The sequence below is a fragment of the Pyrus communis genome, chromosome 17 (assembly GCF_041283825.1).
Source record: "Pyrus communis isolate YQ-2024b chromosome 17, ASM4128382v1, whole genome shotgun sequence".
Taxonomy (NCBI): Eukaryota; Viridiplantae; Streptophyta; class Magnoliopsida; order Rosales; family Rosaceae; genus Pyrus; species Pyrus communis.
This window is the reverse complement of record NC_142581.1, coordinates 10,480,579-10,504,405: the sequence shown is the minus strand read 5'-3', so window position 1 is coordinate 10,504,405 and position 23,827 is coordinate 10,480,579. Positions and strand designations below refer to the sequence as shown.

General features: G+C 38.1%; 2 protein-coding genes and 2 pseudogenes across 2 annotated transcripts; 3 read left to right on the top strand and 1 right to left on the bottom strand.

The window, feature by feature from the left end:
- Positions 1-3,584: 3,584 nt before the first annotated feature.
- On the top strand, positions 3,585-4,233 carry LOC148689451 (putative CoA ligase CCL9 pseudogene; annotated as a pseudogene).
- A 1,955-nt stretch (positions 4,234-6,188) lies between these two features.
- Positions 6,189-6,767, top strand: LOC148689450 (uncharacterized). The gene has a single exon (XM_088688472.1). It carries the CDS (start codon positions 6,189-6,191, stop codon positions 6,765-6,767), a length of 579 nt encoding a protein of 192 aa, XP_088544598.1.
- A 4,790-nt stretch (positions 6,768-11,557) lies between these two features.
- LOC137709085 (uncharacterized) lies at positions 11,558-12,614 on the top strand (annotated as a pseudogene).
- An 8,116-nt stretch (positions 12,615-20,730) lies between these two features.
- On the bottom strand, positions 20,731-22,306 carry LOC137709419 (protodermal factor 1-like). The gene is made up of 3 exons (XM_068448509.2): positions 21,948-22,306; positions 21,444-21,834; positions 20,731-21,238 (listed from the first exon to the last, which is right to left on the bottom strand). The coding sequence occupies exons 1-3, from the start codon at positions 22,105-22,107 to the stop codon at positions 20,905-20,907; spliced, it is 885 nt and encodes a 294-aa protein (XP_068304610.2). The 5' UTR covers positions 22,108-22,306; the 3' UTR covers positions 20,731-20,904.
- Positions 22,307-23,827: the final 1,521 nt, after the last annotated feature.

The following is a 23,827-nucleotide window of genomic DNA, read 5'->3' as shown; positions in this document are numbered from 1 at the left end:
TTTCATAAATAGTGTGGGTTATTTTGGTCTAGTTTCATAAATAGTGTGGGTTATTTTGCTATAGTTTCATAAATAGTGTGGGTTATTTTGGTCCAGTTTAATAAATAGTGTGGGTTATTTTGCTATACTTTCATAAATAGTGTTGGTTATTTTGGTCTAGTTTCATAAATAGTGTGGGTTATTTTGCTATAGTTTCATAAATAGTGTGAGTTATTTTGGTCTAGTTTCATAAATAGTGTGGGTTATTTTGCTATAGTTTCATAAATAGTTTTGGTTATTTTGGTCTAGTCATAAATAATGTGGGTTATTTTGGTCTAGTTTCATAAATAGTGTGAGTTATTTTACTATAGTTTCATAAATAGTGTGTGTTATTTTGTTCTAGTTTAATAAATAGTGTGGGTTATTTTGCTATAGTTTCATAAATAGTGTGGGTTATTTTGGTCTAGTTTCATACATAGTGTGGGTTATTTTGCTATAGTTTCATAAATAGTGTGAGTTATTTTGGTCTAGTTTCATATATAGTGTGGGTTATTTTGGTCTACTTTCATAAATAGTGTGGGTTATTTTGGTCTAGTTTCATATATAGTGTGGGTTATTTTGCTATAGTTTCATAAATAGTGTGGGTTATTTTGGTCTAGTTTAATAAATAGTGTGGGTTATTTTGCTATAAATAGTGTGGGTTATTTTGGTCTAGTTTCATACATAGTGTGAGTTATTTTGGTCTAGTTTCATAAATAGTGTGGGTTATTTTGCTATAGTTTCATAAATAGTGTGGGTTATTTTGCTATAGTTTCATAAATAGTGTTGGTTATTTTGGTCTAGTTTCATAAATAGTGTGGGTTATTTTGCTATAGTTTCATAAATAGTGTGGGTTATTTTGGTCTAGTTTCATACATAGTGTGGGTTATTTTGGTCTATTTTCATAAATAGTGTGGGTTATTTTACTATAGTTTCATAAATAGTGTGGGTTATTTTGGTCTAGTTTAATAAATAGTGTGGGTTATTTTGCTATAAATAGTGTGGGTTATTTTGGTCTAGTTTCATAAATAGTGTGGGTTATTTTGCTATAGTTTCATAAATAGTGTGGATTATTTTGCTATAGTTTCATAAATAGTGTTGGTTATTTTGGTCTAGTTTCATAAATAGTGTGGGTTATTTTGGTCTAGTTTCATAAATAGTGTGAGTTATTTTACTATAGTTTCATAAATAGTGTGTGTTATTTTGTTCTAGTTTAATAAATTGTGTGGGTTATTTTGCTATAGTTTCATAAATAGTGTGGGTTATTTTGGTCTAATTTCATAAATAGTGTGGGTTATTTTGGTCTAGTTTAATAAATAGTGTGGGTTATTTTGCTATAATTTCTTAAATAGTGTTGGTTATTTTGGTCTAGTTTCATAAATAGTGTGGGTTATTTTGTTATAGTTTCATAAATAGTGTGTGTTATTTTGCTATAGTTTCATAAATAGTGTGGGTTATTTTGGTCTAGTTTAATAAATAGTGTGGGTTATTTTGCTATAGTTTCATAAATAGTGTTGGTTATTTTGGTATAGTTTCATAAATAGTGTGGGTTATTTTGCTATAATTTCATAAATAGTGTGGGTTATTTTGCTACAGTTTCATGAACAATGTGGGTTATTTTGGTCTAGTTTGATCAAGAGTGTGGGTTATTTTGGTCTAATTTCATAAATAGTGTGGGTTATTTTGGTCTAGTTTCATAAATGGTGTGAGTTATTTGACTATAGTTTCATAAATAGTGTGTGTTATTTTGTTCTAGTTTAATAAATAGTGTGGGTTATTTTGCTATAGTTTTATAAATAGTGTGGGTAATTTTGGTCTAGTTTCATAAATAGTGTGGGTTATTTTGCTATAGTTTCATAAATAGTGTGGGTTATTTTGGTCTAGTTTAATAAATAGTGTGAGTTATTTTGCTATAGTTTCATAAATAGTGTTGGTTATTTTGGTCTAGTTTCATAAATAGGGTGAGTTATTTTGCTATAGTTTCATAAATAGTGTGTGTTATTTTGGTCTAGTTTAATTAATAGTGTGGGTTATTTTGCTATAGTTTCATAAATAGTGTTGGTTATTTTGGTCTAGTTTCATAAATAGTGTGGGTTATTCTGCTATAGTTTCATAAATAGTGTGGGTTATTTTGCTGTAGTTTCATGAACAGTGTGCGTTATTTTGGTCTAGTTTCATAAATAGTGTGGGTTATTTTGCTATAGTTTCATAAATAGTGTTGGTTATTTTGGTCTAGTTTCATAAATAATGTGGGTTATTTTGGTCTAGTTTCATAAATAGTGTGAGTTATTTTACTATAGTTTCATAAATAGTGTGTTATTTTGTTCTAGTTTAATAAATAGTGTGAGTTATTTTGGTCTAGTTTCATGAATAGTGTGGGTTATTTTGCTATAGTTTCGGGTTATTTTGCTATAGTTTCAAAAAATAGTGTGGGTTATTTTGGTGTAGTTTAATAAATAGTGTGAGTTATTTTCCAATAGTTTCATAAATAGTGTTGGTTATGTTGGTCTAGTTTCATAAATAGTGTGGGTTATTTTGCTATAGTTTCATAAATAGTGTGAGTTATTTTGCTATAGTTTCATGAACAGTGTGGTTTATTTTGGTCTAGTTTCATAAATAGTGTGGGTTATTTTGCTATAGTTTCATACGTAGTGTTGGTTATTTTGGTCTAGTTTCATAAATAGTGTGGGTTATTTTGGTCTAGTTTCATAAATAGTGTGTGTTATTTTGTTCTAGTTTAATAAATAGTGTGGGTTATTTTGCTATAGTTTCATAAATAGTGTGGGTTAGTTTGGTCTAGTTTCATAAATAGTGTGGGTTATTTTACTATAATATCATAAATAGTGTGGGTTATTTTGGTCTAGTTTCATAAATAGTGTGGGTTTTTTTACAGTAGTTCCAGAAATAGTGTGGATTATTTTGGTTCAATTTCATAAATAGTATAGTTATTTTGTTGTAGTTCCAGAAATAGTGTTTATTTTGTTCCTTCCAAAAATAGTGCAAGTTATTTTGGTTCGAATTCACAATTTTGGCTCAGTTTTCATATCAATTTGTTATTGCCATAGTAGCAGAGGTAGTTCAAGTAGTCAACGGTTTCTATTTCAAACACTTGAACGAGAAACTACCCAGTAAGCCCCCAAAAGAAATCCCATAACTCATTCACATAAAGAAACAAGGAAAGTATATAAACCATGAAGCTTTCCAGAAAAAACAAAAACAAGTGAAATTTGTATGCTGTTCAGCATATTACCAAAGCTTCGGCATCATCCAGTCCAATTTTAATCTTAGAAAATTTCTGCTTCTTCTGCTCTGTAGTTCACATTGATCCAAAAATAACCCATTTGATAAAATGATCAGAACTACCAAAAATCATGCAGATCAAACACATGATGGCATTAAAGGACCTGAATTGCACAAAGCACTCACCTTCCCCAACACCGTCAAGGTACATATCGCATCATTTTGTCCGCAAACAAACAAGTTTTTAAATTAGATAAAAAAATTCTGACGGATTTTTTTTTTGTCTTTTCTGTAGTTTGTTGTGATGTTTTTGGCGGTGATTCGGTGCGGCGTACACGGCGGAGGAGTTCGAGTTCTACTTCTCCGACTAGGAATCGAAGCTCCTGATCATGCCGAAAGAACTGATTCATGCGGCCCAAACGGGTTCTTCCAAGCTCAACATCCTTCACGTGACCACCAACATGTCTACCGCCGCCAACCACATCACTCTCTCTTCCGCCACTGAGGGAAGCCTCAACTCGGTCTCGCAACTCGTCAACGACCCCTTCGACGTGGCGCTCTTCCTCCACACGTCGGGGACCACGAGCCGGCCCAAGGGAGTCCCCTTAATGTAGCTCAATTTGGCCTCCTCGGTCCAGAACATCAAATCGGTCTACAAACTCACTGAGTCAGACTCGACGGTTATCGTCCTCCCTTTGTTTCACGTCCACGAATTAATTGCTGGGTTACTAAGTTCATTTTCCGCAGGAGCCGCCGCGACCCTCCCAGCCGCAGTCTCTCTCGCTTTGCGGCTCCTGTTGGTGATGAAAGGAGATGAGAGATTTGAGGTTATGGCGGTAGGGAATAGCAGAGAAGAAAGGAACAACGATGATAAACGGATAAGACTGCCGTCGGGGCAAAATCGAAAATTTGTTGTTTGGGTCATTTTAATCGGACTAGTTTAATATTGGGCTTTGTCCTAACCATTAAATAAAGTTCTTATATGATTTTTGGTTAACATTCAAAGTTTTCAAGCCCTTATCATTAGTTTTCCTTTTAAAATATTTATGGCTAATTGAGGAGTTTGAAAAGAGCACACCAACATATATATAATTGATCGCTAGATTAACACTACATATTACATAAGGATACACAAGGGAATGTTTCGGTAAGAAAATCTGATTTTCTCGTATTCTAGGCCATTTAACTTCATATACATAAGGGAGATATAGGCAAGAGAATGTTTCGGTGACACAACAGATTTTCTCGTATTCTAGGCCATTTAACTGCTTATGGGACTGAGCCACTAATAATACGTCCTTTCAAAGGATTTAAATTGTTAATCTCATTTTCTCTCTATGTTTCCATCATTGATTTTCTTTTTGTAGTGTTAATAGAGATGTATGTTGAAATAATTGAGAGGAAAAACTTGACACTTGACATTTGACTCATATGTCTGTACATTTTGGTCCTTTTAATCCTGATCACAATGAATCAGCAGTTTTCTAATTCTATCCCTCTTGTTCCTAAACAACGAAGGAACCAAAAATCGGTTGTGTATTTTGAAGTAAATATTCCGCTTCAATTGGCATTGGAGCTTTGTGATATCTTAAATATGCCTAAGGTAGATGATCCAGGGAAGTACTTGCGCATCACAACAATTTGGGGGCGATTGAAATGGGCGACCTTGCAGTATATTAAAGATCGGATTTTGGCTAAAATTGAAAGTTGGAAGTGGCGATTTTTATCTCAAGCGGGGAAGGAAGTTCTAATCAAAGCGGTTGTTCAAGTTGTTCCTATGTATCTAATGTGTGTTTTCCGATTGCCGGTTTCTTTGTGCAATGAAATTTATACGGCTATGGCAAGGTTTTGGTGGACGGGACCGAGGGATACATTGGATTAATTGGAAGATTTGTGTTGGCCAAAAAGGGAGTGAGGCATGGGGTTTCGTACTTCAAAAACTTTAATATTGCCTTGCTCGCGAAACAATGTTGGAGATTGATACAAGATCCTGACTCTCTATGGGTGCGTGTTCTGAAGGAGAGATATTTCCCAAATGTTTCTTTCCTGGAAGCAAAGAGAGGAGGAAGAGCCTCTTGGGCGTGGGTGAGTCTATTAGAAGGGAGGGATCTCATTCTAGAGGGTGTTAGATGGCAGGTTTTGGGAGGACAAGAGGTGAGGTTTTGGGCGAATAAATGGGTTCCGGGCATACAAGAGGGGCATCCCACCCGTCCCTTTATACAGACATAAACAGGGAGTGTAAGGTGGTGGAGTTCATTGATCCAGTTTCGAGGGAGTGAAATATTGATCTCCTCTCTAATATTGTGTCGAAGGAAGAGTGGGTTGCCATCTCTAACATTTATGTGGGGCCAGCTACGAGACTGGATGAACTTATCTGGCTATTCGAAATGAATGGCTCATTTTCAGTGAAGTCTGGATCGAAGTGGTGTTACAATCGCCACCCTACTGTGAACCTCGATCATCTTTCCTCTTCTTGAAGTATTGATCCCCAAGTGTGGGGTTGGGTTTGGAGCTGTTGTGCCCCTCCAAAATTGCGAAACTTCCTATAGAGGGCTATTCGTGATGCTTGCGCCACCAAACTCAACCTTTATCGGCGTCGGTGCGCTACATCCCCTATTTGCCCTATTTGTGCAGAACGTGATGAGACAGTGGAGCACATTCTGCTGCTCTGCCTGTGGGCATTTAGGGTGTGGAAGGATGGTCCTTTGCATCTCCAGATTGATCGAAGTTCTATCTCAACTTTGAGTGGATGGTTGTGCTCGGTTGTAAATCAAAATATGGGCTGTAAGATGAACCTCGACCGTACTCTGTCCTATATGGTCTTTACATGTTGGTATATTTAGAGGGCCATATGTGAAGCAATTTTCAACAAGGTACATCTTTCTCTTGTCAAAACTATTCGGAATATTGTCTCTGCTAGATAATCCTTTATGGTAGCCTCTTCTTCTCTGCGTGTGTCGGCTGGTGGTAATATTAGCCATGTTCGTGGTGTGCATCAACCTGTTCAATGGTCTCCTCCCCCAGCTAATTGGAGGAAGGTTAATGTTGATGCTTGTTGGAAGAGAAACTCCTTATGCGGTAAGGTCGGGATAGTGGTCAAAGACAGCTTCTTAGGTTGCAAAGCGGTGCGAAGTGTGAGGGTGCATGCATCTTCTGTTGTGATGGCGGAGGCTCTTGTTATTCTAGAAGGATGTTTACTGGCAAAAAATTTACAACTGCATGAGGTAGTGATTGAATCGGATGCGCAAGTTATTATTCGATTCCTTAATTATCCTTTTTTGAGTTGTGATTGGGACCTACTCCCAATTCTTAGTCGGGTTTTGGAGATTGGGAGGAGTTTTCAATCATGCTCCTGGTCGTGGGTTCCACGAGCAGCAAATAGGGTGGCGGACGTCGTCGCGAGGAATATAATACCGGAGATGTGCAGCTTCGGCTGGGTTGATAAACCTCCATCTTCGCTTGTAGGTATTTTGAACAATGACGGTCTTCCATGTTCTCCTCCTTTGTAAGGTTGAGGAGTCTTTTTGCGCTGGTAGATGGCACGACGTTGGTGTCATGAGGGATGGCGTAGCATTGTGTCTTGTTTATCTTGGTTTCTGTTTCCTGGCCTTGTGGGGAAGCATTATGTATGTTGTTTGGCCTGGTGGCTTTCAGGTTCTATGAATCGTTTCTTTCAACCAAAAAAAAAAAAAAAAAAAAAGTAAAAAAGAAATTTTCTAGTATGAACAAAGCGGAACATAATATGCATTAAGATCATTGGTCGTCAAATTTTTAACTATTAGGCCATCTCCAATGGAGATGGTTAAAGGTCCAAAAGTAAAAAAATGGCCTGATTTGCCTAAAAATTCATCTCCAACCGAAAGCTAGGTTATAATTCTATAGAGCCCACTAGACCATTATTTGGCCTAAAGGCATTGAACTAGCCAAATGTAGACCTCCCTCTTAGCCCTTTTTTGGAGGCCCAACTCCTTAGTTACAATAATTGATCCAAATTCAACGACTAGATTTGAAAAGTAATGTAGTCAATTTGGATTTCAGATGATTTTAATGTACTTTTTTAGGTGATAGATTTCAAAGGATTTTAATATACTCTACAATTACATACGGACTTAGATAGATTTATACGGATTTGTATGGATTCTTTATTTGATTTCCTAGGTTTTTTATATGTTTTTTTTTCTTTTTTTCTTTTGTTTGTTTTTTCTTTTTTTACTTTTGTTAAACTTTTTGCACGTTTATAATACGTATGGATCCATAGCTTTCCATCCATCAGACCTAGGGTCCCAAATCCTCTGCCAAGTTGTGCGCACTCCATCTTCAGGTCAAATACAAGAATCCATGATCCGCATTAGGCTTGGGAAGTTTTGTCCACTTCCTTGTAATAGGATTACAAATGTAGTAAAAGCCTTACAGCCATCACGACCCTGGCAGCAAAGGAATCCATTCGAAGAAGCTCGTATGTCAACTGGCTCGGGCAAGAACTTCAGAGATGGGTCCGGAAAACCATATGCATTCGGATTGAGAGAGATGAATGAACGAGGGCCTGCATTGGATTGAGAAAAGAAGCCCGAGATGCCATGAAAACTATTTCACTGCTTGTGGGCAAAGAAAGGAGTTTGATATCGCGCTTTCAGTTCCACCAAACTCCAGTGAACCTGAGAAGCATGGTTCCTAATGATGTCTGTGAGGTTCATGTATAAATACTCTTGGATTTGGATGTATTTTTAAAATTCTATTTTAACTACACTATGATTTCAAAGTCTTGTAAAATCCTTCTTCAAAATCCTAATTGACTAGCCACTCAGTACTACGTTCTGTTGGTATTTTTCTTCATTTACAAGTGAAAGGTCTTAGATTTGAATCTTGTGAATGACGAATTCAATACCAAATTAGGTTGCCCATTGTGTGGCATAGCCAAACTCCTCCTTACCTTAGTGTAAAATATTGATATATTAAAAAAAAAAAAAATCCTAATTGACTACACCTTGATTTTAAAGTCTATTAAAATCGTATGAAGTCATAGTTTGACTACACCTAACCATAAATTTAAAGTATAAACTTAAAATTAGTAAATTATTGAGGAGACTATGTTTAGCCCCTTTGGTTGGAGATGATATATAAGTATGGCCTGATACTGTTAATTTAAAAAAAAAATATATATATTGCAAGACTATAATTCTATATTAGCCTTTTTTCATTGGAAATGACCTTAAGTTTCCAGTTCCGTATCTGGTCATTTTTTCACTTGGTACATGTTATACGCCGGTTCCATCACCAAATTTTCTGTAAAACAAAGGAATCTCGACTAAAAATTCTGTAACTTAGATCTCAAAACAACTCTAGAGTAGTCGGTAAAATAAATGAATTTTCACATATTTTTTTCTTTTTTCTCCAACGGATAAATTCTAAAATAAATCTCAAATTAGGGTTCGAGACTACTGGAAATGCTCTTACCATTTCACCTTTAAGAAAGTTTGCCCCATATCTTAATTATCAAATATCAACAATAAAACACAGTCCCTAACTCATCCCCACCGTAGTCAGCGAACAAGCAAGCATCACCAAATCAAACGATAATGTTTTAGCCTCCTTAATTAGTTTAGACTGAAAGGATAATTTTAATCCCACAAGTGAGGCTAACTGTTTTTCTTTTAACGGAAAACTAATGGAAATTTAGGTGCAGACTATTATGACTAATGGGACTCACCAAGTCTTTAATTGACAGCTTTTTAACCACAAAGTCATATTGAAAATGCGATGTCACCGCATGGACCATGAAAAAAATTTGGGCATATGTTAATTGCTAGCAAGTGCAGCACAGCCTGCACTCCATCTCCTCAACTTCCATGGTTAATGATCCATTCTCCTTCCGACTTTCTCAAAGATCATTGGTTCTTCCCTGTCGATGAGGAACAAATTGTACAAACCAAATCCCATACCTTCTCTTTTCAAAAACATTGGAAGAAATTTGGCTCATTTGTTTTATTAAACTCATGGTGCCAACTGATAAGATACCTGCGAGTATGAAAATGCAACCAAAAAAAAAAAAAAATTACAAGAATGAAGGTGAAATTCCAGATAAAGTACATAAACCAAAAAAAATAAAAATTACAGGAACGAAGGTGAAATTCCAGATAAAGTACATGAACCAAAATGTAATTTAGTTTTTTTATTTACAGCCCAAGCCCCATAAATGAGTCGAAACATAGACTTCTCGCTTACAAATAAAAATGAATACTATTAAACTAAATTTGAGTTCTTGCGTTAGAGAATTCCGGCATACATCGATCCTTGCATTAGAGTTACAAAATCCTCCTCTCCAAACACAAACCCAAACCCAAACCCAAACCTTGCAAACTTCAACCACTGGTCCTTTGCTTTGGCTTAGGGCCGACGACAGCCTCTCCCGCCTCCTTCTAGCGTTCCTCTCCACCTAGCCTCTCCACTCCTCTCTTCCTACCCCTCTCCACTCACAGGTGGTGATGGGCCAGTCAATGGACCTAAGCCTACAGGATTTCGTTTTCTCGGATTTGTGTAGCATCAGTGTAGGCTTGTTTGTACCGCTTGTAATGGGTAATGTCTCGCCTTATGAGTGATGTGGCCAATTTGTGAGCAGTGGTTTGATGTGACCCCAATTGTCAGACTTGGTTTTTCATTGTGGCCTATCTTTGCCAAGTGATGGTTTTGATGTAGTCTCGCTTGTTTGGCGGTGACATTACATGGGCTGCGGTATAGATTTGTTCCGTCTGCCGTCTTTTTAATAGATTTGAACTGACAGTGCTAGTGGGTGTGTGGTTGTGGTTGCGGTTGCCAATTAGGGGGTTATTATTAACTCTAGTTTGTGTGAATTATAGAACAATTTATTTGGTCACGGAAGATTATACCCATGTGACAACTCTTGTAATTGTCGTGGACTTTTTGTACTTGTGATTCAGTAATGAAATTTTACTATTGTCTCTTGTCAAAGAAAAAAGAGTTACAAAATTACCAGAAAATATTTTGTATGATAAATTTGTAAGTGCTAATTTTTGTAACAATCTTAGTTATTCATATTTACCCTTACGGGCCGTCATGGACTGAGCCCAAAATTTCCGGGCCCAAATCCCCTTTGATAACCCATTGGAACCGACACAATGGTGGTCTTCCACAACGTAGAAAACCACACCAAATTCTGAGAGAAAAAACTCACTTCCAGAACAGGATCTAGCGGGTCCTTTTTTTTCGAATGTTAGAATTTTCTTACGACTTGTTTGGTTTCCGAGAAAATATAGGATGACAAAATATTAGGAAAGAATCTGTATGTTAACTGTGTATATACTTTGGTTCGACTCAAACAAAAATGCTCTTTGTGTAGTGTTTTCCCATGCATTTCCTCATCAAAGATTGTGTCTTTCATCAAAAGATTGTAGCTTTAGAAATGTTTGTGATATTTCCAAGTTGATAGAAAAATGTGTTTACTTAATTCATCATTAGTTAGACCCAACTGGGACTTGATCAAATTAGGGAAGATTAGAAAAGGGTTTATCAAGACTACAGATTTAGCACGTGCACCTTTAAAATAGTGCTTCTACACTCGTAGAGGAACCCGAAAAATGCTCAAGAAAAGATTTAAGTTTAAAGGTAAATAAAAAAAAAAAAATTCAGCATAAGCACTCCTTGAAATTTTATATGCATATTCTCTAAGGTTGCTCCTTCTTTAGCCGTTTCCAGTACGTGAAAGTTGGGCGACGATTTGACTTCCTGAAAACCGATTCTTAGTGATTTGTATGTAATGGAGTTTATCTCTGTTGCCAGCTCTATGTTTTCCATTGATTTAAAATGCTTTGATGCTGTGATTGTTGAGTTTGTCTCAGGTTGTTGCAGTGTTTGTATTCTGGGGTATTGAACTATTAAATTAACAACAACAAAGCCTTTTTTCTACTAAGTGGGGTCGGCTATATGAATCCTAAAACGTCATTGCGCTCGGTTCTGTGTCATATTTTACGTTAGATCTAAGTACTCTAAGTCTTTTCTTAGAGTCTCTTCCAAAGTCTTCCTAGGTCTTCTTCTACCCCTTCGGTCCTAGACCTCTGTCCCTGAACTACTAAATTAAGATAAAAAAAAAATTAAGATTAACAAAATGGAACTAGAATATTCTAATCTAGTACTCTCAGAGAAGAAATGGGGATTGTGGAAATTCTTTTTGAATTACAATGAACATATTCTCAACCGCTGTTTCTGCACTTTACCACTTTTTTTTTTTTTCCTGATTTAAGAAAACTTCATCTGAAGATTTTTTCCCCAATATTTTGTTTTCAGTAATAATGTGGAAGAACGGAAACAAGTCGAAGGCATGGAATGGGCCTCCAACACGTTGGGTTGCATTTCTGGCAGTGTGTTTTACACTATTTCTTCTGGTTTTCGTATTGTCAGTTGGCAACACTGATCAAAAGACCAGTTCATTACTTGGACTTCCAGAGGAAAAGTGGAATAGCTTTGAGTCAGTGGTGAAATTTTCTCCAACCTTAGAGTTTCCAAATGGAACGGAAGTAATATGGCAAATACCAGATTCGCCTAAAGCACTTCTTTTTCTGGCTCATGGTTGCGGAGGTAGAGCTCTATATTTTTGGGATAAATCTTCTCACTGCCCTGACTGCATTGGTTTGCCAGAGGAACGGCTAATTGCTCTTCTTGCTCTTTCCCGAAAGTTTGCTGTCCTTACTATATCAAGTGCAGGGACATGTTGGACTATGAGGAAGGAGATAATTTTTGCTAAGCATATTATCAGATGGTGGGTTGAGAAAAAACAAGCTTAAAAAGCTTCCTCTTGTTGCTATGGGGGCCTCTTCTGGGGGATTCTTTGTTTCTGTGCTTGCCACTGTGTTGAAGTTCAATGGTATTGCAATCATGATTGCTGTAGGGGTGTTTGATCAAATGAAAATCGAAGAGAGCTACCCCCTACACTTTTCATGCACATGCCCAAAGATATGATTAGGCGGCAAAAGATAGGTAATTAAGTACGTGAAAATTTTGAAAAAGAAAGGTGTTGATGACGATGTTGCAGAGATTGAATGCATGGAGTTCCCCTTGTCGCCACATCTGTTAGCTGATAGAATCCCAGGTCTTGATCAGTCTGTTTCTGCTAAGTTGTTTGAACTCTTCCGGAAAAGGGTTTTATCGATGAGAACGGATATATGAAGAATGATGGGCGTAAAACACGTTGGAAAGAAGCTGTCAGAGAGAGTAAAATTGTTTCTCCAGACGACCATCTGACCCATTATATCCAGGAGGAGTTAAATCTTGCATTTGCGTACCATGAAATGACTAGCTTGCACGCTGACAGGATGTTTAAATGGTTTGAATCTCATATGAAGTAACTGCTTGTCAAATTCTCTCTTGATCTGCCTGATTCGGTGGATCTGGCCCCGGCTTTGTAGTAATTTAAGGGGTATGTACGGCGTAGCACCAGCTTTTCCTTCAGTACTTTGTCTTGGAGGGGATTTGGAAAACACATCTTCAATCGTTCTTTTGGATAAATGTGAACAACCGATAACCAGTAGGAAAATAAGAGCGTAAAAACTCGATAGCTATTCTGTATTACTGTATCCTGGTTGATCTTGAGTGTCATATTTGATTGACTAACCATGTAATCACAAGCACGAGATAGAGATGCACCACCTATGTCTAGTTGTTCATGTAGAATTACAGCCCGTTTGGGACTACTTTTGTCGGAAGCACTTTTGCTCATGCTTTTGCTAGATGTGCTTTGTAAAAAACACGTCGAAATATATACATCCAATTGCCGGAGAATTATTATGTGCATGTTGGAATTAATGCTGCTTGTACTGAGGGAACATGTTTAGCGATCGAATGGGTTGCACAAGTAACAGATGCATCTTGGGACAGGCATCCGTGGGTTGCACAAGAAAATATCAGAAGCACTACTCTTTAAGTAAATAGAAGATGGCATTTAGTCGTCTTGTCCCCTAATCCCCAAAACATTTAGAAACCAACTTGCATGCACTTTCTAGGTTGGACAATGGATGGTCACTTAACTGCTGTCATAAAATCATATAGCTATAAGCATCACATTGCAGATTCATCTGCTACCACCACTTTACTTAATTCTGTTTACACTCAAAGCTTTGCTCATGGCATATATTATAATTGCGGGTTTTACTCATTTCGCTCTATTTTCTCTCTCCCTGTTGTCACCTCCTCCCTCCCCTCCTCCACCCCTTCCGCAATCTCCACGGGAGAACCCTCCGTGGACGGTTCTGTGGACTCTTCATCTCTCTCTCATCAAATAAACCTTATTAGACTTAATGTTATTTTCATTGGTTGGAGGGGTGAGTTAGAGTCTAACTGGTTTTCATGGGGCAGAAACTAAAAATAGGCTTTAGCCAAAATAGTCCTTGAAATTGGTATAATTCCTCACTTTGGTCCTTAAGATTTGAAATCGAAAGAAGTAGTCCTTGAGTTTATTCACCATAAATCATTTTGATCATTTCGTGAAAAATTTCTAGCACATAAGCACCAAAATGACAAAAATACACAATTTAATAAATAAAGGGCTAAAATGAATTGAAAATTTTTGAAGGTATTTTTGTCATCGCTTTATTTAACAAATATTTTTTACGAAATGATCAAAATTATTGACGAAGTATTGATTTTAACAAATATTTGGCCTTAAGGATAGCTTCTAACAATTTTAAATCCTATACACCAAAATAAGGGATTATATCAATTTCAAAACCCTTTTGAATTAAAAAAAAAAAAACTTTAAAAATATGCGGACAACAATGGCGCCACTCTTTTGTCCCCTTTAACATATTTCTTATATTTCCTTTTTGTAAGTTGGGTAGGTATCCATTTATTATTATATTTAATCCTTCATTGTACTATTAAGTACATTTAATAAATGAGTCCGGATCCTCTTTGTGATGATCCCGAAGGTTCGTGAATTGTGCCCGTTTATCATACATCGTGCGATCAAAAATTATTTTAAATATTTTTATTTAAAAATAAACATAAACAATTCTTGATAATAATTGACCACACGATATATAATAACAGATACGATTCACGAATCTCTAAAATCCTCACAAAAAATCCAGAGAGGATTTAATAGATTAAGCTTGTTTCTCTAATTGACCTTGGCTGGGACTTGCATTTAAGTCAAATTTCAATTATATGATCTTTGTCGCTTATTTAGCTCATACCAAGTTTTGTTTTGTTTGTATTGTGTGCTTTTGTACGTAATTATGTACCGTGTATTTGCTTTAGCATCGGCTACACATTTGACCAAGACTAGCTTTTGTAATGTTATGTTTGTGATTTAATGAATTGTGATTTAGTTCAAAAAAGAATGACTTATATGACATGAATACACCGTTATGGTGACGTTTCATACTAGTAAAATAAAGACATGTAAGCTTTTACCACATGTCCTTATTTCATTAGCATGGGATATCACATGAAGATGTATCCATATCATGCAAGTTGTTCTCCTGGTTCAAATGTTTTTGGTTAATTTAGCTGGATGTGTCCTCCTTTTAAACATTATATTATGCTGAGAAAAGTTTGAACATGCCATTTAAGAGGGCATTCTGCAGATACAGGGGACCAAGGAAAGCTATATATATCTCATCAATCTTTGTGGAAAATAACTTATATAGAATGGGTTCACTGCTGTCATAGTAGCCGATTTCAATGAAACACATGTCATTATTTTACTGGATTGTGACATTAGGTGACAGTAAACTTATTCCATGTAAGTTGCTCTCATCTTTTTGGCCTCACACTCCCATTCAACTGCCTCACTCCCTAGTTTTTAGTTATCCCTTCTTAAACTTCTTCAATCAGAAGTGGACTTAATGATATAGATTTTTGTTTGACATAGCGTATTCTAAATTAATACTCTAATCTATGGGGGGGCTCATAAACCGGGCGGGCGGGCTTTTGGGCACACGGAAAGGGGGAAGTGGATGGAGGGTGCTTCTCAGCTAGAATTGGCCTTACTCACGTATGCAACTTGGCGATCCATTTAGAAAGGGAGGGAAACTAGGATTTGTATATGATTAAAACTTTTGTTACGTTTCTTCTTCCCGTTAACAGTGCTAGCAGTTTTATTTCTGTTATGTTCTTGTGCTTGTGTTTTGCATTTTCTACAGATATCCGTTCGAGTATGATTAGCACGCGAGTTAAGATGTCATTAGGATTAGGAGATCGATTACAACTTGGAGATTTCATGCTTTCACTTAACAAGAAATGGTCCGTACTGATAATTTAAGACGGTGGTCCTTGCACAATTTCTTTTCTGCAACACGAAACACGCGTTCAGCAGTATGAGCTGCAGAGGTGGTACTTAAAGAGACTTAAAGAATAGAGAGATGATTTCTATCTTAATATTCCTCTTCTCATTTACTTTTCACAACTTAACTTTTTACTTACATTTCGATATCTATATATATGTTTAAGGCTATGTACCAAAATATCTATGACAGCCTGTAAACATAACCACCTAACTAACCTATACAGATGTAATAATACAGTTATAACAAGAATGATTTTCTAACTAAAATTATATGAACTGTTATGACTTGGCATCTTTATCTTTACACCCCCTCAAGCTGAGCTTGGAAAGACTAGGAGTTCCAAGAGAGAGCTTGGATTGAAGGAAGAGAAACCGATGTTTAGACAGAGATTTGGTGTGAATATCTGCGATCTGATCCTGACTACAGACATACTGAATTTTAACCAGATTGGCAAAGACCAACTCCCTGATATAGTGGTAATCGATTTCCACGTGTTTAGTTCGGGCATGAAAAACAGGGTTGGATGCAAGTGAAATGGCAGAGATGTTGTCGCACCAGATGGTAGGTTGGAGCGTGAAGGGGAAACCAAAATCTCTGAAAACCTTGCAGATCCAGGTAATTTCAGCGGCAGTGTGAGCAAGAGACCGATATTCAGCCTCAGTAGAAGAACGAGCTACTGTAGACTGCTTTTTAGCACTCCAGCTGACTAAATTGGAGCCAAGATACACACAAAATCCACTCGTGGATCGTCTATCAAATGGGCAACCAGCCCAGTCTGCATCAGAGTATGCTGATAGAGTAAGAGGACCCTTAAGAAACCAGATGCCATGAGAAGATGTACCTTTGAGAAAGCGCAAAATTCTCTTGGCTGCTTGCAGATGTAAGTCAGTAGGAGTATGCATAAATTGGCATACTTGGTTGACTGCAAAGGAGATATCAGGCCGAGTCCAAGTGAGATACTGAAGACCTCCCACAATGGATCGATACTTGGTTGGATTTGCCAAAGGTGTACCACTGTGATCCAGTTTGACAGTACCAAGAGGTGTCGAACAAGGCTTAGCACCCTCCATTTTTGTCTTGTGCAAAAGGTCCAACAAATATTTCCCTTGATGTAAAAATAATCCTTCTGTGGTGCGTTGGACTTCAAGTCCCAAGAAGTAATGTAAGGGACCTAAGTCTTTGACAGGAAACAAAGAACTTAGCTTCTGAATGAACAGATGGCAGGCTGAAGAATCCAGACCACTGACCAATATATCGTCTACATAGACAAGTACAACCACAAGAACTGGAGCCTGGAGAACAAAGAGAGATGCATCAGAGGAGGACTGAGTAAAGTCGAGAGACTGAAGAGACTGAAACAACTTATCAAACCACGCCCGTGGGGCCTGTTTGAGTCCATACAGGGACTTTTTCAATTTACACACATGATTTGGATAGTTTGGATCACTGAAACCAGGTGGCTGATGCATGAAAACTTCTTCCTTTAAATCACCATGAAGAAAAGCATTGCTAATATCGAGTTGATGAAGAAACCAATTAAACTGGACAGCAAAGGTTAACAGTATGCGAATGGTGACAGGCTTTGCGACAGGACTGAATGTCTCTTGATAGTCTAGACCCTCTTGTTGGTGAAATCCCTTGGCAACAAGCCGGGCTTTATACCTGTCAACTGTGTCATCAGGCTTCTTTTTTATTCTAAATACCCATTTACAGCCAACAATATTTTGATTGGAAGAAGAATGAACCAAGATCCATGTACCAATGGATTGGAGGGCATTAAATTCAGCCTACATTGCAGTTCTCCACTCAGCAAACTTAGAAGCTTGATTGTAAGTTGTGGGGATATAATCAATAGAGGATGAGAGGGGATGTTTGGTAGCATTGTAGGCCCGAGGCTTAAAAATACCATTTTTTGATCGAGTGACCATTGGATGTGTGTTATGACTTGGCAAAGGTGGAGAAGGTGATGGAGATTGGATCAGGACTTGGGAGACAAGAGCACTAGGAGAGGAAGCAGGGGTAATAGGGTTGATAGGAGGAGAGCATGTTGGAGCAGAGTTTAGGGTAGAAATAGGAAAATGTAGATCAAAGGTAGGAGAGAGAGGAAGGGTAGAAGGAGAGAATGAAGATGTCTTGGTAGTGAAGGGAAATGAGGTCTCATCAAATTGAACATGCCGAGAGATGTAAACTCGGGCAGTGGCTGTGTCTAAGCACCTATAACCCTTATGTTGTAAGCTGTACCCAAGAAAAACACACTGCTTGCTTTTGCCATCAAGTTTAGAGTGAACATAAGGTTTTAACCATGGGAAGCAATTACACCCAAAGATCCGTAGGCGAGTGTAGTCAGGGAGTGTGTGAAATAGTAACTCCCATGGAGATTTTAGAAGACCAGAAATGGGTAACCTGTTGATCAAGTAAATGGCAGTGGAGAAGGCTTCAACCCAATAAACGGAAGGGACTTGAGAAGCTACTAACAGTGTTCGTGCTGTTTCTACAAGATGTCGATGCTTGCGTTCTACACATCCATTCTGTTCAGGTGTATGTGGGCAGCTGTACTGATGAGAAATGCCATTCAAATGGAGATAAGACTGAAAAGAAGCACTAGTGAACTCACCCCCTGAATCAGAACGTATAGTCTTTATTTGATTGCCAACTGATTTTTCCACATAGTTCTTGAAAGTTACAAAGGTAGAAAACACCTCAGATTTTCTTCTTAATGGAAAGAACCAGCTATATCTGGTGTAATCATCTACTAACAACAGATAATACTGAAAACCACTCACAGAAGTCACAGGGGCAGGTCCCCATACATCACAATGAATTAAAGCTAAACTATGAGGAATTGATGACTTAGCAGGAGAAAATGACAGTTTATGATTCTTAGCAATGGCACAGTCTGAGCAGAAGAAGTCAACGGAGGATTTACCATGCAGTGCAAAACGATTACTAGAGATTACTTTCCGAAAAATGGTAGATGAGGGATGACCCAATCGACTGTGCCAAATCTTCACTGGAGCTTTAATACTGACGAATGCTGATGAAGAAACAGAAGAGATACCTCTGGAAGGAAAGCTTTGCAAAGGATAGGAGCCATCTCTAACTGGTCCCCGCAAAAGCATCTTCCCCGTAGAACGATCCTTTACAGAGGATCCATCAGAATCAAGGGTTAATGAACATTAATTGTCATTAACAAATTGAAAAGCAGACAATAAGTTGTGCTTCATTTGAGGAACATGAAGTAAATTGTTCAATTTAAAGGAATGATGAGGAGCATGTAACAAAGAGGAACCAGTATGAGTGATGGGAAGACCTTTACCATCACCAATGTAGACTTTATCTTCACCAGTATAAGGAGATGGAGACGAGATGTTGGAGATGTCATTGGTTATGTGAGAAGTTGCTCCAGAATCAATGAGCCAGGAAGGAGAAGAGGACTTGGATTGATAGCGCGCACACATTGCAGCAAGCTTTCCTGGAGGGATTTTACCAGAAATATCTGGATTCATGCGATCAAAGCAATCGATTGCCTCATGACTTGTATTCCCACAGATCTGGCAGGGATTACGAGCACCCGATGAAAATGAACCACGAGAGGAGGAATGATGACCACGATTGGATCCAGAGGTGAAGCCATGAGTGTAGTTGCCCTGATGATTGCCTCTGTGTCCTCGATTATTAGAAAATCGATTATTCCGGCCACGATAGGAGTTATATCGAGAAGAGTTATGGAGACGAGTCTGTTGAGCAGCAAAATCCTGAGGTGGTGTAGGAAGAAGAGGCGGTGAAGCGTGAACCGAGAGAGCATGAAACGGTTCAGTAGGTGCAGAAGAGGCAAGTTGCTTTCGTCGATTCATGGAAAGCTCCTTGGTGAGTAATAATCCATGCAACTCGTCAAGAGATGTGGAAGAGAGACGAAGCATGATGGAGTCGATGAATGATTCGAACTCATCAGGAAAACCAGCCAGTGTAGCAGCAATTAGATCTCGATCTGAAATCGAAGCGCCTGCTGTAGTGAGGGAATCTGAAATTTCTTTGATCTGCTGCAGATAATCCACCATTGATTGAGAGTTCTTCTGAATGCACTGAAGGCGAGAACGAAGCTAATGAATGTGCGCATCAGAAACACCACCGAATGGCTGCTCAAGTTTAAGCCACAGATCTCTAGAAGACGAAACGCCGACAGTGAAGGGAATGACTTCTTCAGAGAGTGTTGAATTGAACCAGATGAGAAGATTCTGATCTTTCTCATACCAATTCTAGAAAACAGGATTGATCGATTGATCTGGTAGAAATGGCGCCGGACAGGGCTCAGTGCCATCAATGAGTCCGAGAAGCTTGTACCGGCGAAGAATAAGGGCAAAGAGAGCACACCATGGTAGGTAATTCGAACGCTTGAGCTTGATCGGCACCATGCTTCCGATGTTCTGAATCGTGAGAGAAGCGTACGAATTAGACAAATTAGGGTTTGGAGAAGAGGAATTGGGATTCGGAGTCGGAGAAGAGGAACCGGTGGGCGACGCCATCAGATAACAAGATGCAAGATCTAAGATGCGAGATCGAAGAACAACACTGGTAATATCTCACAGATCGAAGATGAGATGAGTGAACGGAGACGAGAGCACGGCGGAAGAGAGGATGATCGAAGAGAGCCGTGAGGCGGTGGCTCTGATACCATAAAGAGACTTAAAGAACAGAGAGATGATTTCTATCTTAATATTCCTCTTCTCATTTACTTTTCACAACTTAACTTTTTACTTACATTTCGATATCTATATATATATATATTTAAGGCTATGTACCAAAATATCTATGACAGCCTGTGAACATAACCACCTAACTAAACTATACAGATGTAATAATACAGTTATAACAAGAATGATTTTCTAACTAAAATTATATGAACTGTTATGACTTGGCATCTTTATCTTTAGTACTATAGTTTTATTAACATGTAATTTTTAGGTGAATTTCATGTACTTTTTTTTTTTTCATAAATTAACATTGTCATATCGTTTTCACATTAATTGAGTATCTAAAATTTGGGATTCGTTTTAGCGCTTGTAGTATTGTTGCTTCTATTTATACTGCATGAGATATGAACTCAATAAAATCTTGAATTATATTAAAAACTAATTAAGATGATAAAAGCTAAGTATTAAATAAATGTAAACCAAAGTTCGCATATCTTAACATTGCTGCAAATTTGATTAGAAACTAAGAACGTAACGTTCTAGAATAATAATAAACAAACACTCTGAAGTCTCTCTTAAGTAGATATAAGTAATTAACAACTCATAAAGATGAACTTTGAACTTAAATTAAATGAAAGCAAATATGATTGTGATTGAGATCAGGCTCTGGGCTTGAGTTTTCCTTCGTTGGCAAGCTTGAAAACGCGGGCTTGAGTTGCTGCAGCCTTGTTCGATCCCAGTGCACTGACGAAGCTGTCCCTGACTTTGTTGGTGGTGAAGTGGAACCTGTTATCCATCATGGCATTCAACAAGGCAGCAGTTCCTTGTCTGTATAGCTCTCCTAGCCCGTCGGTGCGGGTGTTGGAAAGTGCCTGCGGGAGGCTCATGGTGCCGGATCCGATCCCTGGAAGACTAGACACGCCAAAAGAATTGCCCAAAGTTCCCCACCAGCCCAACAGACCCCATATTAGTGTGGGATGGCTCCCCCAGTAGCTGCAAAACAAGGCATGAATTAGAGATGAAGTTTAAGTTATGAATATGTACCATTTTTGTACGTGATCATTTTACCGTCTACAACATCCGGTGCATAGTCGATAATGTAGTCAAATATCAACCAAATAATAGTAATGTGCCAAATACTGTAGATTGATACTAGTTACCAGCTAATCACTGCGTATTATTTAAACCAGTTACTTACTTGCATGTGAAGGGTGGAAGGGAGTTGGGGCCAGGAAGAAAAGGCGGAGAAGGGATGGTTGGGGTGTTTGGGTCAATTGGTGGGGTTCCAATGACTGGGATCGGGGGGCTTAGAATGACTGGGGTGGGAGGGGTACCGATTTCTGGTGTGGTTGGGGGGCTGCCGCCATAAGTAGGTGGTGGAGAGTAGTAGTAGCCACCACCGCTTGGAGTTGATGGAGTGGATGGAGTGCTAGGGTCATGTGATGGAGTTGGGTTGTGGTGTGCTGGTGGGGTGCCACAGTTGGAAGGTGGTGATAGTGAAGGGTTGTAGCTTCCACCACCTCCATGAGACGGGGGGCTTTGAGAGCCGCCACCGTGTGATGGTGGGCTGGAAGGAGTTCCGTGTGAACCTGAATTAGTAGGAGAGGTCAATGAGAACACATATTAGTGAATGCTTGACATAATATCATTTGAGAGAGAGAGAGAGAGAGAGAGAGAGAGAGAGAGAGAGGGAGAGAGGGACCTCCATGGGGGCTGCCGGAGTGGGGGTCTGCTGGAGAGTAGAAGTTCTTCTGGTCTTGGACAGTGGAGGACATGACAGGGATGACCAAGTTCTGGGAAAGCAACCCAGCAACCAAAGTCCATAGAAACAAAGAGGCAGCATTGCTTCTCACTCTCTCCATTTTTGTCCGCTTACTTTGAAGAGTAAGGAATTAGCGAGAAGAAGGGAAGAAGGGTGGTGGAGTAAGTGTAGGGAGGAGGAAGAGGGTGAATATATAAGGGAGAAGTTAATATTAGCAGGTGAAGGAGTGTTGTAGTTAGTTGCTGTGTTGAAGGTGCATTTACTCCTCCTATTTACTCCCTTGTGTTTCTTACAGTAATGATATCAACTTCTCAAGTTGCTAGCTTTTGAGACACATACCATAATCTCTCTCTCTCTCTCTCTCTCTCTGATATGGGTGTTGACATAATATTGGTTGTGATCTGGACAGATTGTATAACTGGGATTAGAGAGCTCATTGCTTTTTTCTTTTTCTTGATGAAGCCTTTACTTCCAAAATTGAAGCTTAAAGAGCATGATATTACATAAAATTATAAATTCTACCAAGAAAAAACATATATCCCCTCCCCTAGCCTTGTGGGTGGTACAATATTTGGAAACCAATGCATGATCGGCCTTCAGCTAGAGGACTTCTGTAACATAAGTACACTATGATTGCGTCTTGTGTAAATGATATAATGATATAAGTAGGTTTCTCTTCATTTGACATTATATGATTGTCAGAAGACACCACGATACATCGGCATCCGTGCCACTTGAAAGTTGTTCTCCTTCAACTAGCTTATTTTTTTAATTTTAATAAAATTCTTATCCAATATAAAAAATTAGGAGCGAGGTTTGAACTTAAGTGTAGCAGAGAAGCACATTACTCTAACCAGCTTAATTAGTTAAGCCTAAATGTGCTGAAGTGTGTCTTGCATTGCTATTTAAGATAAAAACCCTGAATAGAGCCTGAACCCAATTTGAAATAATCTCAAAACCAAGTCAAGCCTTGACCAACCTGTCAATTTTCCAATATCATTATCCTTGTATTAGCTCATCCTGGTCCCAATTCAACCTGAAGGGATGATGTGTTAAATACGAGATTATGTATTAAGTTAATTACAATTTGGTACATAAAATTGTTTCGGAAATAGTGGAGCCGTACCCATAAATTTGTGTAAATTGCGATGCGCTACATGAAAGATTTCTAAAGCACTTTTCACGTCCATATCCTCTTTACCATCTTCATATTTTTTATGGGTTGGAAAATTGGAAACCATTTAATCCATATACATGAAGATCTTTGTGATTGTTGTTGGATAAGGAAATTAAAATTGGACCAACTTCTTGTCGGGCATCACATTTTTGAAGATTTGGTCACGATTTCATGCAAATTCCCCACCTTGGTCTGCTTATAAATTTGCAACTGGCTAGCTCAAAACGTTGCAGTGGAAATTGTAGCCAGGAAAATATATATGTTAAAGATATGGTATATAATATTTTCTTCAACAAATATGGTACATTTGTGTAACAGATGGCAACGACTAAAATTTCTATAGAGAGAGAGAGAGAGAGAGAGAGAGAGAGAGAGAAGTGGGTTCTGTATGAAGGTTAATGAGATCTGCAGAGAAGTAGGTGAGATTGCACAAATGTGTGGGAGGGGTGAGTAAAGAAGACATCGAAGTAGGGTTTTGCAATTGAATTTCTTTTCAAGTTTCAAATCTGCGATTGACCATAAATTTTAAGCATACGAAAGGAACCGAGTAATTATTTTACTATGCTCTAGTGTATGCTATAGATCATGATTTTCAACCGTTTGGTTGTTGAATTCTTGACCAAGAATCTGACAGCTAAAAATT